Source organism: Equus quagga, chromosome 18, assembly GCF_021613505.1.
Source record: "Equus quagga isolate Etosha38 chromosome 18, UCLA_HA_Equagga_1.0, whole genome shotgun sequence".
Lineage (NCBI taxonomy): Eukaryota > Metazoa > Chordata > Mammalia > Perissodactyla > Equidae > Equus > Equus quagga.
The window spans coordinates 26,589,363-26,607,103 of record NC_060284.1 but is presented as its reverse complement, the minus strand read 5'-3'; the positions used below and the strand labels follow the sequence as shown (position 1 = coordinate 26,607,103).

At 40.9% G+C, this 17,741-nt stretch overlaps 1 protein-coding gene across 2 annotated transcripts in view; it reads left to right on the top strand.

The window, feature by feature from the left end:
• TGFBR3 (transforming growth factor beta receptor 3) overlaps nucleotides 1-17,741 on the top strand; it is a 187,212-nt gene that overhangs the window by 100,823 nt on the left and 68,648 nt on the right. For both annotated transcript variants that reach the window (XM_046645291.1, XM_046645290.1), the window contains exon 4: nucleotides 11,934-12,071. In XM_046645291.1, coding sequence (XP_046501247.1) covers nucleotides 11,934-12,071 — 138 coding nt within the window. The remainder of the gene's footprint in view (nucleotides 1-11,933; nucleotides 12,072-17,741) is intronic.

Genomic DNA, 17,741 nt, shown 5'->3' with positions numbered 1-17,741 from the left:
ACCTCCCCTGGTGAGTGGAACATTAATACAAGAAGAAACAAAAATCATGCAGTTTTGCTACTTGTTAACTCTGGTTGAAGAGTTTGCTTAAGGATGTGGAATCTGGTGATGCCTTGACTTTATCAGGTTTCTCTTTCTGGTCTAAGAACTAGGGTATTTCAGAATATTATCCATCTGTAATGGTCTGAAAAGTTGAACTTTTCATCATCTTTCTTTGAGAGAATAGTAAAATTTTCCTTATATGTCAGAGTTTACAAAGAATTATATTTATAATAAGTATAAATTAATTAACCTTCTCAACAGTCCTGTGTGATTGCTCTGATCTCTTTTAGGGTGAAGGGAGATTTCATTTAATATTTTATGAAGAAAATGGCTGTTTCAAAGCTGGTTCTAATTTTAGACTCTGGGCTTCTAAGCAAGAGACAAGAAGCTCCCACAAGCTCACTTATACCAAGACACGGAGAGATGTGGCCTGACCTACCACAGCAGTGTTCCGAACTCTGTGAAATACTGAAGAACTGTCATCCCTTCCCTAATGCATTTGCTGTACCCTAGTATCATTTTCTTTTGAAATAATTACTATTGAGAAACATTTTCAAGGACTGTAGTGTATTGCTTTCTAAGTGTATGGATTTTTTTTTTTTTGAGGAAGATTAGCCGTGAGCTAACTACTGCCAGTCCTCCTCTTTTTTTTTTCTTTTTGCTGAGAAAGCCTGGCCCTGAGCTAACATCCGTGCCCATCGTCCTCTACTTTATATGTGGGACGCCTGCCACAGCATGGTGTGCCAAGCGGTGCCGTGTCCACACCCAGGATCTGCACCGGTGAACCCCAGGCCGCTGAGAAGCAGAACTGCTACGCCACCAGGCTGGCCCCTAAGTATATGGATTTTTTTTTTTTTTTTAAAGATTGGCACCTGAGCTAACAACTGTTGCCAATCTTCTTTTTTTTTTTTCCTTTCTGCTTTTTCTCCCCAAATCTCCGAAGTACATAGCTGTATATTGTAGTTGTGTGTCCTTCTAGTTGTGGTATGTGGGATGCCACCTCAACGTGGCCTTATGAGCGGTGCCATGTCCACACCCAGGATTCGAACTGATGAAACCCTGGGCCGCTGAAGCAGAGCGCGCGAACTTAACCACTCGGCCACGGGGCTGGCCCCCAGTATATGGATTTTTTTTTTTTTTAAAGATTTTATTTTTTTCCTTTTTCTCCCCAAAGCCCCCCAGTACATAGTTGTGTAGTCTTCGTTGTGGGTCCTTCTAGTTGTGGCATGTGGGACGCTGCCTCAGCGTGGTCTGATGAGCAGTGCTATGTCCGCGCCCAGGATTCGAACCAACGAAACACTGGGCCGCCTGCAGCGGAGCGCGCGAACTTAACCACTCGGCCACGGGGCCAGCCCCACCAGTATATGGATTTTTAAAAGCCAATTTAGCTAACTTCTTTAGAGGAGAAATGAAATAGGAAGTGGGTAAAGTGATTCTGAAAGTCCTAAGGAAGGTATTTAATAATGAAGTCACGGATTGCCTAGATTCTAGGGTCAGAAGGGGTCTTAGCGGTCATCCAGTCCAGCTTATACTTGGTTTGTGAATTTTGTTTCTAAAATCTCTCTGACAAGTGGTCACCCAGCCAATCTAAGTAGTTCAGAAAATTGGGAAGGAGTGGGAGAAATAAGAAAATTTGTCATGTTGACTGATATTGTCTGTTTCTTACAGAGAAGTTTGGGTCTGATTTGTCCGCCTGGGGGCCCAGCCCAGCCCAAGCTACTTGTTGCCTCTCCTAACCTTTGACATCCTCTCCTGTCCCCACATACTCTGGACATATCTCAGTCTTAGTGTCGCATTATGATCATCTCCTCCTGTGTCTGCCTTCCCTCTGCACTGTGAGCAAATTGGGGAAATAAAGGCTGCGTCTTACTCATCTTTCTGTTGCCAGTAATTGGCATGGTGCCTGGCATATCATAGGTATTTAACTAATGCTGTTTGAATAAATGAAAAAAAAATGCGTAGGAAACACAAGTTACTGTCTGAAGTTAGCTTAGAGTGTGGCGTAGATTTGACTGCCTTGGATCTGAAGTCCTGATGACTAACGTGACCTTTCAGCCTTCTAAGATAAACTGAGTTCCTTGTAGTATCATATGAAGGTCTTTCCAGTCAAGATTTGAAATGCAAGGCTTGGTCTGGTTCATCCCGTATAAAAGTTCAAATCATATTTTTTTGGTGTGTGGTAAAAAACACATCACATAAAATTTACCATTTTAGCCATTTTAATGTGTACAGTTTAGTGATATTTGTACATTCACAGTGTAGTGCAACCATCACCACTATCTTGTTCCAGAACATTTTTGTCACCCTATAAAAGAAACTCCATACCAATTAACAGTCACTCCCATTCTCTCCTACCGCTTGGCCCCGGCAACCACGCATCTGCTTTCTGTCTCTATAGATTTACCTGCTCTGGACCTTACGTATAAATGTCATCATACAACATGTGGCCTTCTATGTCTGGCTTTTTTCACTTCACATAATGTTTTCAAGGTTCATCCATGTTGTAGTATGTACCAGTACTTCCTTATTTATGGCTGAATAATATTCCATTGTATGGATATACCACATTTTGCTTGTTTCAAATCACATTTTTATAGAGAGATTTGTCGTTATGAGTCAAATTTCCTATTTCTGCCCGAATATCATGAATGACAGAGAATCTTAGTTATTTCTACAAGATCCTGGTAATTTGGGAATATTTAAATTTATATCTAAGCTTGAATATTTTGTAATGTGCCCCTCCCACCCCTGCTTCTACTTTTCCCATTTTGGCTCTACTTACTGCTTATTAGGGGTATTTTCAGAGGATGAGTCAGAGGCAGAATGGTAGACTATGGGAGCTTTACTGAAAATGAGAAGTCGAAGATGAGCAGCTGTTGACTTAATAAGCATTTGGGACTTGACTGAAGCTGTTTGATCTTGATATCTTTTAGGGACCTTCTTTCTTTAGAGATATATTATGAGAGAGTAGCTTGTACCTTCATTTGCATGGGAAACGAAGCCTTTGTAACACTTTCAAACTCTAAGTACAGGCACTCCAGCTGTGCCCTCTATGTTTCATACACGCAGTAAAATTCAGAGATTAGAAGCTTATTTTTTTTTTCTCAGTTTAAGTTTAAAAAAATGAGACTATGCATAAAAAGTTAAGACACAATCAGTATTTCCAAATATTAAGGCAGAACCTCGTATTTCCCAATGTCAAATAGGGGAAACAATTTTAATTATTCAGTTGGAAATGAACTGATAGTGTCCCTTTTTTTTCTGTTGCTCTGTACATTCACTAATTCCCAGTAATATGAATTGATTTATCAGGGTTTAAATTTGCTGACTGTGTGTGGTTTTGACGGGATTATAGTATCTTCATTATTGGGAAATGAGTGACTGATTAGTTGTTATTAGTCATATAACTTGAAAAGCAAATGGTTTGTGTTAGAATTTGCACTAGTTTCGTTCTGAGGTAAAATCCATTCCTAGTCACTGCCATGACACTCAATTCTGGCTCAGCTGTAAATAAATACCAACAGGATCATTCTTGACCTAAATCAGGAACATTGTTCAGACTTCCTACATCTTAAGTCATTTGCTTCTTTCTTCCTTTGACTTTTTATTTTCCTGTTTCCTTCAGGTTACTAATAAGTGCTTAAAGGATTTTTAAGGATATAGAGTAACTAGAGTAAATGTGCTGCCAGGTGTCCTACTCTTTATTGTGGCTTTGTCCCTTTCCCGTTAGAACGAATGTATTGAACTACTTTTAATGCCTCAAGAAAATAGGAAATTTAAACACTTTAGTGGTGGCTTGAGGAAGATATTATCCCATCTCAGACACTTATCAACGACAGCATGCCGAATTCTGTGTGCATATTTTTGCAACTTTCCCTCTGCTCTCTGTGATCATAGGTCTTACCCTGAAGACTCATTGCAGGGCTCAAGGAAATGGATTCTGAGGAGGAAAACAGGCAAAAGTACTGAAGTATCGTGTCAGTACTGCAAACTGTGTTTGCTCTGTCGTGCGTTAGGCTCTTCTGACACAGTTCATTGCCTGAATTAAAAGCATTTCCAATTCTATACCTCTGAAAGATAGTGGAACATTTGATCAAAGAAAATAATGGTTTTTCAGGAAAAAGGCTCCCCAAACACAGACTGATAACATGTTCTCCCACCTTTAACATCTAGGTTATTTCTTCTCTCTCTCTCTCTCTCAAGATAGGCCATGCAACATTGAAGCTAAAGTTCCTCTAAAATCATAACCTGGCTGGTTGAGACCAGAATTCCCTTAGGGGGCTGGCACTTTGAGCTTCAGGAGTTGTTTTTCTTCGAGCTTTCAGACGAAACCAGACTTCACAGAATTCCCAAGGTTTTCCTACCCTGACCAGAATTTACTTTCCTTCGGGAGTAATTTGGTCTAATCCACATATCAATTTGGGAGCCCCTGGAGCTCAAGGAATGATGGGCCTGCACCTCTGTAGAAATCCAGAGGAGGGTATGTTTCTGCAGTTTGCCAGAGCCTCAGAGTTCTCATGGCCCTCACCACTTCCTGGGTTTCTACTTCTGCACGTGATGGGTCTGAGATACACTTGGGTCACTTGGATTTGAAACGTAACCAACACCATTTTCAGTTCCACGGTGCATTCGTTCATGAGAGCCGTAAGCATTATTAAAGCTTTCGTAGAGGAGATGGAGGACGATTTCCATCAAAGCAACTCATACAACTTGAGCTGGCACTGTAGACATCACTGTTCATAAAGATACCTGTTGCCCCCATCCCTATGGAGTTTCAGTGACCCCTCAGCTTGTGCTAGCTTCCTGTCGACTTGCTCACAACTCACTCCCCTTCCTTTCTTCCTTATCTGTCCCTCTTTCCCAGAAGTGAAATAGTTCCTGCCTCTTACTCCTGTGGAGCAGTTTCCCATCCTCCCCTCTGCCCCAAGGCCAACACCCAAGATTAAGGGTGGGGTGGGAAGAATGGGGGGGGGGGGGGCAGACAGACAATGAGAGACATTTACTCTTTTTTGATCTTTGTTATCTATCCTCAAAAGGAAAACATTCTCCAAAAGTTTTCACCTATTTGTATTTGCATATCTGTTAAAGATAATCAGAAAATTCTGTTTCCCTTTTTTGCCTAGTGTGGTCCCTGGACGTGGCATATCATAGGTGCTGCTCTACTGTCCTGTACACACAGCAGAGGATGATAATCAGGGCAGTTATTCCCACGAAGCCTGGGTGTGGCCTCAGAATCCTCTCTAGCATATGTTCCAGGCAGCGCCTGCCATTCACTTTGGTAGCGTGAATTAGAATCTGTTTGCTTTTCTTGACTGTTTTAAAGTTAAGGTTGAACTTGGTAGTGAGGTTAACGTTCTCTTTACTAGATGCACCCCAACCCGCCTTTAGCTAGAAACACATGACAATATGACTCTGTACCCATTACTTGAATTACATTTCATTAATAACTTTTATTGATTCTTCCTTTTATTCATTCTTCAGAAAACTTGTTGACTGCTTACTAGATGTCCAGCCCTGTGCTGGGCCCAGGGATGCAGAAATGCATATGACTCAGTTTCTGCCCTTGAAGAATGCCCTGAGGATTTCACAGTGTAAGGGGGAGGGGGTAAAGGACAAGCGTCTAAACAGATCATGACAGTGCCTTGCGGAGGTAGAAACATGAGCGTGGGCTCTGGTGGCAGCACCTCGTGCCAGCTCTACCTGGGGCATGGGAACAGTTTCACTGGATATTGCATTTTGAGCTGGACACACATGTCCATCCAGGGGCTGGTGAGAGGGAGCTGCAGGCCAGAATCCTGAAAGGCCGTGGTGTGTTACTGACATATATAGAGCAATTTTCCGATAGCAGATGCTTAATACTGAAGGACAGTGGACAAGTGCTGTCCACGTTCTCAGACTTGCCAACAGGAGTGGCCTGCTGAGGGCTGCAGCAGTGTTCCTACCCCAGAACATACCCACATCCAGGGTCTCCCCTTTCCTTGCCTCTCTTCTCCGTAGTGACTCAGCTTGTGAACTACTCTGGGAAGGAAGGGCCAGGGTCCCTAGAATCCCCTTGCAGCTCTCCCAGGACCCCTTTAGAGGGTTATGACCTGTAGTTTCAGAAATATTCTTCTGTTTATACTCATTCTTGCCCCTCAACCCCCAACCCAAATTTAGTTCCGAGTATTTTTCCAGGGCATTCAAAATATAGAGCAGAGAGGGCAGACTTATTTCTGCATCAAATTTGAGACTTTCATTTTAGGGGTTTTTCGCCCCCTGGTTTTTTTTGTTTTTTGGTTTTTTTGAGGAAGATTAGCCCTGAGCTAACTACTGCCAATCCTCCTCTTTTTGCTGAGGAAGACCAGCCCTGAGCTAACATCCCTGCCCATCTTCCTCCACTTTATACGTGGGATGCCTACCACAGCATGGCTTTTGCCAAGCGGTGCCATGTCCACACCCAGGATCCGAACTGGTGACCCCCGGCTGCCGAGAAGTGGAACGTGCAAACTTAACCATCACGAACTTAACCGCGGCACCAGCGGGCCAGCCTTCCCCTACCACCCCATTTTGTGGTCATATTAGATTTTTTTCAGAGGCTCCAGGGGAATCCTGAATCCTGTCCTTGTTGTGAGGAGGAGGAATTAGTTTTGGAATTGACCTGCTGTGTCCCTGTCCCTCTCGTCATGTTAAGTGGTTTCATGACAAAACCATTGAGAAGGAGCTTGATATCATTTGCCATAGCAGTGTGAAACCTTTGACCCCAGAGCTGCTGAGACCAGGGAGGATGGTCAGCTGACTCCCTGGGTGAGGGTAGAGACACTTAGGGGGTCAAGGGAGATTCCTTGAATTCAGCACCAACAGATTGATGTTTCTCTAGAAATTCAGGGAAATGTAAAAATAAAATAATAAGGAAAGTTGGTTAAGGCTCCAAATCCACCCCTCCAAGAATGTTTTAAGGGAATCTTTTTATATCAATTCCCAAATGACAAAAGACAACTAATGGCAAATTAAAATGTCAGCTATAGGGGTTCCTCAGACCGGAATACACTTTCAAGCACCGTAGCAGCAGCTAACTCACTCCCACTCCCAGCAGTTGGTTGCACATTTCAGATACACCTGGGGCCAGATTTGAGTTCCTAAAAGCCATTTTGCCCAAATGTAAGTAGAATTTGAGTTCAGCTGTGGTACCCTAGTGTCCTAAAATAGGTTCATGTCTCACTGTCTGTTTTTGTAAATTATGGGTGCTACGAGACCCAGATTTAGGATGTTTTCAATTACTACCAACACTGTTGCTAAGTGAATGTCTCTTTACCTCTGAAGAGGGGATAGATGATAGCTATATACAGACCAGGGTGTGATTTTATGGGTCTTGGTTGTAGAAACACTGCTGGAGTTCTTATCTGTCTTCGTGTAAACTGATTATTGGATCATCCATTTCAGAGCGTTATTTGGTCTGGTTTTAGAGAACAGGAGTCTCTCTGGTCATGTTTGGGATGACTTCGTTGTTTCATGGGTCCATAGGAGCTGTTAGAAGAATGAGAAATGTTGAAATGGAACCTCATTGACACATTAGCAAAATTGGACGGCTATTAGACTCTCATATCAGTTGTTTTGTTTGTTTTAGCAACCCCCAGGACTAGGGGGTCTAACTACAAGAAATTTTTCAAGTCACCATGGTAGAAATATCTTGCATGTCTACTATGAATCCTGGGAAATTCAGAACAGTTTTCATATGGCATCTTTCCATCAAGAAATTAGGGTTGTTTTTTTCTTTCCCGTAAGAAAGTACACAATTCATTTATATAAAGTGACTTAAGGAGTTTGATGCAATGTGTACTTTTTGCTTATCAAAGATAATCTTTGGTGAACTGAGAGGTCTTCACTCTAACGAGGTCCAGAGGAAATGGTCCTTGTTTTCTGTTGATAACATGGGCAAGGACATGCTTCCCAAACGGAAGATAGGAGGGTTGTCTTTCCTCTCTGAGGCTTTATGCTCCTCTGAGCTGGCCTTGACTTTGGTCAAAATTGTGTTCGGATTCCCAGAAAAGTACTTAGAAAAGATTTACTTTGTATTTCTTTATAAAATAGGGGAACTACATTAATTACATCTAGTATTTTGTTGAAGTGCACAGATAACCTCAGAAGACCTAGGATAAATAGATGCTGGAGAACAGATTAGACCAATCAGCTTCCCTCCATTTAGGGGAGGGATCAGCAATCTAGGAGGGACAGTGTCTACATGTGGGGTGTGACACATCAGCAGTTTCTCATGCCATTAGGAAGACTGAACCTTCTGCACTGTTTGAGACAAACATCATTAGAGCAGGAACCCTTGGACTAGGCGTTATGAACCACTCTGTGGTCAAAGTATGGTTTCAAGAGGTCCCTGAAACCCCAGAAGCTGCATGTGAAGGTTTTTTAGTTCTGAGTTGTCATCTATTAAGTTCTTTCCCTGAGAGGGTGACGTCTTAAGACCAGAGGTGTAGTTTCTAGTTTAATTATTAGATGGAGTCATTTTGCAACCACTTCTGCCATTAGAATTTTTCTGCTCTTCTGCAATGGATTCCTTAACCTAGGTCGATAGGTACTTAACCTGGCTTTCATGGGCCCTGCAATGGATGTATTTCCCTGACATTGTCTGTGAAGTTTTGTGAGCATATGGGTTTTTTGTTTTGTTTTGTTTTGTTTTGTGGGGAGAGTGTTCATAATGGCATTAAGTTCTCAAATCTCTATGACTTCCAAAGACTAAGAAAGAAGCCACTAATTTAGAGACTAATCACTGTTCCCTCATTCGCCTTCACAGTCACGTGGCCTCTAGGTGCAATTCATTATTACTTAGGAAGCCCATGCGCTAAATGACAACTCTTATTTTTATGTAAATTTGACATAGGATTAAGAGTCAGCTCAACTGTAAACTACTGTTTGGATTCCCAAGCTGGAGATTGTTGGATACCATTTGTATCATTTCTCCTTGGGCTGGTCTTTGCTGCTGTCTGTCTCAGCTCTGGTCTTTAGACCATGATCACTAGACAATCTACCCATGAAAAATTTCAGCGGGATGTTCTTATCTTTGTAACTATAGTCTATCCTGAGCTGTAATTAGTTCTAAAGAAGATTTTCGTTTTCGTCTCTTTTTTCAGCCTGAGAGAAATTAGGCACCTTAGCCAGGAATTCTTTGGGAGATATTCCGGGTATGTTCTCCCCACGTTTCCGGGAGCTTATACTTTCATTCTTTTGTTGGTTGTTTTTGGTTGTCCTCTGTCTTCCCTTCAGCAAGATTTATACAAGTAGAGGAAGGTTGCTGAGGGATTAGGTAAGTGGGTGCTTGGGGGGACTCTGTTCCTGCCAAATGATCTTTTAAAAAAAGTATTGAGTTGTGTTTTTATTTTAATTTCTCCCTCATAGTGTAAATTCCTCATTGCAAAATGGTTTTTGGGGCTTTGCCTGGGCCCTGTGTGCCACGGCTGGGGATTCATCTTGGCCAGACACTGCCACATATTGAAGAGAGCCGTTTCCAGGAAAGCTCAGAGGGCTGCGGCTCCTAGAAATCTTTCCTTGATTGTATGAGCCAGGCCTCAACACTTTTGACCATCTGGAAAATTTTGGACCCGAACAGCAGTATCTGTCTCATACATATTTTTCTTTTCACTTCCTAAGGTTTTCTTAAAAATTTTTGTTCATTTGAGATATGTATTTATTACTATTTTATCTACAAGCTCCAAGAAGAAGTGTATGCTTGAGGGCTGCAAAGAAAATCATCAGAGAAAGAGTTGAGGTACCCTCTGTGGATACACATGGCTATTCTTTGGGCCGTTATGGTGCTCAGAAAACAGTTTTGGGATGACTAAATCTGGAAACTTTTTACTGACACATAGTATTGGTGACAAAGTGTTTCTTTGCAATTTTCAGGTCCTCTTGAACAAGCAGGGATTTCATCTCTCCTCTCTTCACTCTCTGTAGTGTGTGCTCTCTGTAGTGTGCATCTCTGTTTAGTTCATGCTGTGATTTGAATCTTGGCTCCTGCTCGGTTTCTGCAGCCTCTCTTGTTTACAGTGGCAATCCATCTGTTTATTTCTAGATGTGGACAGCATCTCCAAAATGCTGTGTGGTGGAATCTGTACCACCAAGGAACATGTTATTTTGCTGTAGCTGTACTCCACATCTCTGTTCATTAGTACTCTGCTTTTAGTCCTACGCTTCGTCGATATAAAAATGATCCTAGCTGTGTTGCAGAAAGAGCTCACAACAGGTTGGGTCTTGCTCATGTTTTTTTGTTTGTTCATTTGTTCGTTTTTACTTATCTGTAAATTAGCTAAATCCCAGAACCTATTCATATATTCAGCCTATGTTAAACCTTTTAGGTAACGTAAAGTTATGAATTTGCTGTGATAAACCCATCATTTAAAAAGTATCTACTCTATACTAAGCACAGAATCAAACATAAGACATATCTTTGCCTATTGAGTATTTATGGTCTATTTTGGAAAATAAGGTATACACACTCAACAATTAAGGAACGAGATGGTATTATGTATTATAGTGCAAATTATTCATAGAATAAAGTACTTTCATGGCATTGAAAAGTAGAGAATTAAACATCCACTTGGCAGTTACTGAGTGCCTACCATGTGCTAAGGCATGCGTATTGAAAGTTAAGTAAAGTTTAGTGCCTTACTAATGACCTGAGAATATACTGTAATAAGTGACACTGGTGTCGTAGGCGGGCCTTACAATAAAAGGTAGGGATATATGGAGATCAGAGTGGGCTAGCAGCCACTGCGAAGTTGTAGTGTTCCAGCTTTGAGTCCAGCTCTATCCCTGATGATTACACAGACTCAGGTCATAGATCTAGACCATTTAGTCCTCATAGGGATTATGGCTTACGGGTACTGTTATTCCCAGCCTATCATGCAGTCTGTGTCTTTCCAGCGAAAGTCCTTTTTTGTCCTTTCCCTTCCTTATCATTTGATATTGCTCTTTGGTGAGTTCAGCTTGTTTAAATACGTGATTCTCGGATCTTGCCTCACCCTGCTGTACAGAAAGCCTGTGTGAGACGTGCTTATATGAAATCATCTGTTCAGATTTCTTTATCCACCCTTTTGCTTTTTCAAGTCCACGTTGACCAACCTTGGCTCATGTGCTCCGGGAGGACATTGAACACTCTGTGTCACAGGTGCTTTTTGATGATGTTAATGGTGACAGTGGTAACCTACAATAGTCCTTGATCCACTATCAAAACTGGCCACAATTCTCCTATCCAGGCTCATGGTTTTCTTCCCTGTTCTTTCCTTTTTTGGACCCGGGCTATATACAATCAGTTTTTATTCTGTGTGTTCTCTGTGCTTCATTTCTTTGGAAAACCCCTTCAAGCTAATGGCTGGGATGATGAAAGCACTGGCAGCTCCCCTTGGCAGGCCCTCTCCCTCAGCTTTCGGCACTTTTCTTTGGCAGAACTCACTTAACTTTATGGAGGTTGGAGCTTACCTGGAAGAGAAGAAAGTCCTTTCTCCGGTGATCCCGAGGGATGACCCGCCCCCGGGGATTCTGTACTCCAATTTTCAGCTTAGTCATTTGACTTGAAGGATGAGGCAGTCCTGAGGGAAGATAACTTTTATTCTGCCTTTGCCAATTCTGAAAAAATTGTGTTCTACTATTACTAGGAGCTGAATCATGTTCTGATTGAGATTGGTGTGGGTTGAACCATATGATATAGTCATCTTTGTAGTAAAAAATAGTCAAATATTGGCAACATCATCTGGTTCAACCTAATAAATCTTATCCATGGCATCTGAACTAGCTTATAGCTTGTTTCTCTTAACGGTGAGCTGTGAAAAAGTATTCCAGATGTTATGCTAAGTGAATTTAATGGAAGCCAGTGCTAAGATTTCTCTCCTCTTTCTGTTGCTTCCTAGGTCACTCTGCACCTGAATCCCATCTCCTCAGTCCACATTCACCACAAGCCGGTCGTGTTCCTGCTCAACTCCCCACAGCCACTGGTCTGGCATCTGAAGACAGAGAGGCTTGCAATTGGAGTCTCCAGACTTTTCTTGGTAAGTGTTCAAAACCATCTCAAAGTGATCCTTAACACAAAGATACAATAACCCTAGGACTTTGCAAGGCTTTTCAAAAGGCTTATTTCATTGAAATAATACCCAAGTCCACAGTGTATTAAACTTGGTATATGCTCTTAGTGATATTTGGATGGCACAGATAACAAACACCACTCGCATGTCTTCTGTGGATGGAGAGTTGGGTCTGGTTTGCACATTGGAGCAGGGCTTGTGGTCATAGGCTGTGTGGCCTGAGCTTTGGTCTCAGCTCTGAGCCTTCCCTTGTGGCACCAGGAGCAATGTAAATATTGTAAATAGCCACTAGGTGTGTGGTCTCTGACCACAAAACAAATATACACAAACTCATTCTATTTGTATATAACACGGGCCTAATTTCTGATACGAGGATCTGTTTGTTGAGAAAGTGACACAGGGAGCTCCAAAATGAAAACATTTGTATTTTATAAAAAAGTTGGAACCCAGCTCTTGTGGAAAGATCCAAATATTACCTACTATTTGTAAATCATGTCCTTTTGAGTTTGCCAGAACATTCAAGTTTGCTAGTTGTGGAGAAATTGATGGGTTGTTTGGATGGAATTTTTGGGGTATGATATCATGTCTGATGATGAGCAACTCTGCACTTCACAGTGATAACTCACATTGTCTATTGCTCGAGCTGCACGCTCGTGTCCTTAAAGGCAGAGTTTAGGCTTTTCAACCTCTCTTGCCCACAGCATCCGGAACAAGAAGATGCCTCAGTTAATAGTCGTCCTCTTGCATGATGAATAAATTCTGCCTAGTTAATGACTCTTAATCGAGATCTATAGTTTCTTGTCCCTTATATTTGAAGAGTTCTTTTAAAAACTCACGGTACCCAATGACTAAAGTAAGAATCCATAGTCAATGCAATAAATGAATAGATAAATAAATGAGTAAAAAGGCGAGAAGAGAGAGCTCCCCTTTGTAGTAGAATGCCAATCAAATGTAGAAGGGATGGTGGCATTTGAAAAATCATCATTTTGCAACCATCGTAGTGAAAGTTGATTAAGGAAGAGTCATAATAGATGCTAAATCTAGCAGAGGAACAGAGGGAGTTTGAGGAACAGTATATTTAGATAGTCTCAAATTACTTACTAACAACAAAAGACAAACAGTGACTATATACAGTGGAGCTACCCAGCAATACCTTAACCGAGTGATCAAAATTAGCATCCCCAGTGAGGTGCAGATGGATGTTGTGTGCCTCTAAATGTGGTAGCCTGAGAAAGAACACAGCATCACTTATGCAGTGTTCTAGCCAAAAATGCTCATGGCCTGAATCTCATCATCAGGAAACATTGGACAAAACCATACTGAGTGACATTCTATAACATAACTGGCCCATGCTCTTCAAAAATTTGAGTCATGAAAGACAAGGGCTAAGGAGCCATTCCATATTAAAGGAGACTCAAGACACATGTGATCCTGAACTGGATCCTATTGGGTAGGGAGTGGGGCCGTTGCTATAAAGACATCATGGGGACAATAGAGGGAATTGGAATTGAACCTATAGATTAAAGTATTGCATCAGTGTATTATTTCTTGAATTGTAAATGTACTGTATACAAGAGAATATCCTTCTTCTTAGGAAACATAATACACTTAAGTATTAAGGGATAAAGGTCCAAATAATTCAGAAAAAACGAGTATAGATAGAATAATAAAGCAAATATGGCAAGACATTAAAAACTGGTAAATCGAGTTAAAGGGTATACAGGAGTTCTTTATCTATGTTTGCAACTTTGCCATAAATTTGGATTAATTTCAAAAGAAAAATTTTTTAAACTTGGAAGTACATTTTACAAGGTAGCAGTTATTAGAAACTTAAATTGTAGCCTTTTCTGAGACTTGAAACTCTCATTACTTCTACATTAAAAAGGCCAAAAGTCAGAATCAGTCGCTGTTCTTCTTCCTCGTGCATTTATTGGGTTCTTAGTATATTCCAGGTATTGCACTCAGTGCTCCAATACCTCAGCTCATTCAGTTCTCACAATAACCCTGTGATGATGGGGCTACTTACCTCATCTTACAGGTGTATTTACAGATGAGGAAGTAAGACTTAGAGAGGTTAACTAGTGACCCAAATCGTACTGCCAATTACTGGCAGAGCTGGGACTCAGACCCAGATAGGACTTAGTTTACAAGCTCTTATGCTAGACTGGCTCCCTTCATATTCACGATCATTGTCAATCTCCTGTAATTACAGGTTTTTGTGATAGTGAGTCTAATGGCCGTGATGGTAAAGTTGTAGGCACATTTAGCCCTTACAGTGCAGAGATGTACTGTTCAATCGTGTAGGCACTAGATATGTGTGGCTCTTTAAGTTTAAATTAACTAAAATCAGAAATACAGTTCCTTAGGTGCATTAGCCACATTTCAGTTGTGCTCATTAGCTACATGAGGCTAGTAGCTACCACATTGGGCAGGTTACAGAGAAGTTATGGGCCAAGGCTTTACCTCCGCTGGTTTGAATTCAAGCAGTAAGCTGGGGCAAATTATTTAATTTCTCTGAGCCTGTTTCTCTTCAGTTGTAATATGGGAATAATAATAGTCCCCACATTGTGGGGTTGTTATTTGATTAAATGAGATTACATGTAAAACGTTTAGTAAACGGCCTGGCACTGATAACTCATAGATATTACCTGCTATAACATTGTTGTTTGTTGTAAGTCATTGTAAAGAACACTTTTGGGAAGGATGTTGAATTTACGTTTCTAATTGTGAAATGTCTAGTTTGAAAAGAGTTCTTATTTCTCTGGGCCACATACATCACAGTCGTTCTGGTCACTTTCTGGATTCCTTCTTCAACTTACCACTCCATGGGTTTTAAGGGGAAGTATCTTACTCCTAGTTATTATTTATTTTCTTTAATTTGGTTTAAGATCTGTAAGAACTGCTTTTTGGCCATCAGTTTAAGATGTACTGACAATGAAAAAAAGGAGACAGTTTTAGTAAACAATTTAACATTAACCCTATTTGGAGTTAATCCCATGTAAGGAGATTGCAGATCAAGTGATGAATCTAAAATTACCAACACTGGGGAGGCAGCATTGGGAGAAGTCAAGGATTTAAATTCTGGGGCACCCGAACTCGGCTTTGTTGTTCCGCAGGCTTTCTTAGGGAAAATGGTTTTCTCTCATCTGTACATTTCTTCGTGGGCTGGGAGAGATGTTGGAAGATCTGTTGTTCTTAGATCAGTAGACAATGAATGAAGCAAGTTCTCTCACAAGCTGGGCAGCTCCCCCTAACAGAGTGTTCTGAAGTGAAGAAGGCGAGGCAAGCTCTTCCCTTGTTCTCTAGCCTGAAATGAATTTCAGGGTCTGCTCATCCACGTGATGCAGAGGGATCTGCTGCTGGATAGAAAACCAGCGGTGCATTCTTTTTGTCCCTTTATTGTAGTTAAGAGTTAAAGTTTGGGGATAACTAAATTATTTTACATTAAGTGTTTCATCTAAACCCTTCAGAAGGCCCATGGAATCTTTGGAAACAGGCTCAGCCACTTCTATCAGTGTCTTCAAGGTTACCCAGAGAGCTTAGAGGAGAGGGTGGGGCTCTTGACTCTCAGTCTAAGATGTGTGTGTCCTTGCTTCCTCCCTGATATGCTGCTGAGCGATTTGCATTACTGTCTTAGAGCTGTCTTTACTTTCTAGGTAGAGATTTAATACTTCAACAGTTGTTTCTTTTGTTTCTTTTTGTTTTTTTAAGTACGGTGGGGAGAAAAGTTCAAGTAATGGCATCTACTCATCTATCAGGGTGACCTTTTAATTTAAGTTGACAGGTCTCTGCATTATTATAACTGCCCAAATTTAAAAAAGGAAACCTTTCATAATTAGTTAGCAGGGCCTTGTGTTACTCAAAACGTCTCAGCCACCCACGAGGGTGACTAAAAACATTATACTTCATTACTGTCTAATAAAGGTATCTGGTTTTTCCTGTCAAGTCATTCCAGTCCTTCTCATGATTCTGCAGCACAGGCAGGAGGGGGCGTGTCAGGCAGGGAGAAAGTGGGGTTGAGTTTCCTCTGCAAGTACAGCTCCTTTATCTGGTTGTTCTGCTCTAGGAAATGGGAGTGGGGTGAAGATGATTGTTTTAGGCTGAGTGTCAAGTAGTGGACCTTTGAATATGAGTCACACACACACACACACACACACACACATGCACGCACGCACAATGGAGCTGTTGCAGCTTTATAGTTTTTCTTTTGCAGGGTGTGTGGAATATTGAGTAGGTTAGAGTTGTCTCTCAGTGCAATCGGAAATAAAAATAATCTCACCCTCTCAGTCTGTCATGTTATAGCTAGAAGTAAAACTCTCATAGAAGAATCATCTAAGCTTATTTTTATTTATGTAGTTATTTTCCACACTGAAGAAAAATTAAGGTAGTTCAACTGGGCAATAGATGTCTGAACTTTCAACCTGAGTTTGCTAAAAAAGATTGCAAAGAGCCACAATACTAAATTGTCTTTTAAACATGCTACAATTTGAATAGACATTTCTCCAAAGAAAAAACACAAATGGCCAATAAACACATGAAAAGATGCTCAATATCATTAGTCATTAGGAACTTCCAAATTTAAAACTGCAGTGAGATGCCACTTCATACCCACTAGGGTGTAATAAAAAGATAATAACAAGTGTTGTTGAAGATGTGGGGAAATTGCAACCCTCACATATTGCTGGTGGGAATGTAAAATGGTGCTTTGGAAAACAATTGGGCAGATCATATGTCCACAGAAAAACTTGTCCACAAATGTTCGTAGCCATGTTATTCATACTAACCAAAAAGTGCAAAAAGCCCAGATGTCCATCAACTGATGAATGGATTTTTAAAAAATGGTATATCCATACAATGGAATATTATTTGGCCATTAAAAGGAATGAAGGACTAATATATACCACAACATGGACGAAGCTTGAAAACATTGTTAAATGAAAGAAGCCAGCCACAAAAGGCCACATATTGTATGATTCCATTTATGTGAAATGTCCGAAACAGGTAAATCTGTAGAGACAGAAAGTAGATCGATAGTTGCCAAGGGCTAGTGGGAGGGGAGAATGGGGAATGACTACTATGGAGTTTCTTTTGGAGGTGATAAAAATGTTCTGGAATTAGATAGTGGTGAATATACCACAATTGTGAATATACTAAAAACACTGAGTTTAAAGTTTAAAAGGGTGACTATTATTTTAATAAAGTGAATTTTAAGGGTGAATTATAATTATATAATAATTATAATAATGGTGAATTATATCTCAATAAGGCTGTTACAAAAAAACTTGCCACAGTACTCTTTTTTTCTTCTGCTTTATCTTCCCAAACCCCCCCTGTACATAGTTGTATATCTTAGTTGCAGGTCCTTCTAGTTGTGGGACACAGTACTCTTTTTATTTTTTTTATTTATTATTATTTTTTAAGATTTTATTTTCCTTCTTCTCCCCAAAGCCCCCCAGTACATAGTTGTATATTCTTCGTTGTGGGTCCTTCTAGTTGTGGCATATGGGACGCCGCCTCAGTGTGGTCTGATGAGGAGTGCCATGTCTGCGCCCAGGATTCGAACCAACAAAACACTGGGTGGGCCACCTGCAGCGGAGCGCGCGAACTTAACCACTCGGCCACGGGGCCGGCCCCTAC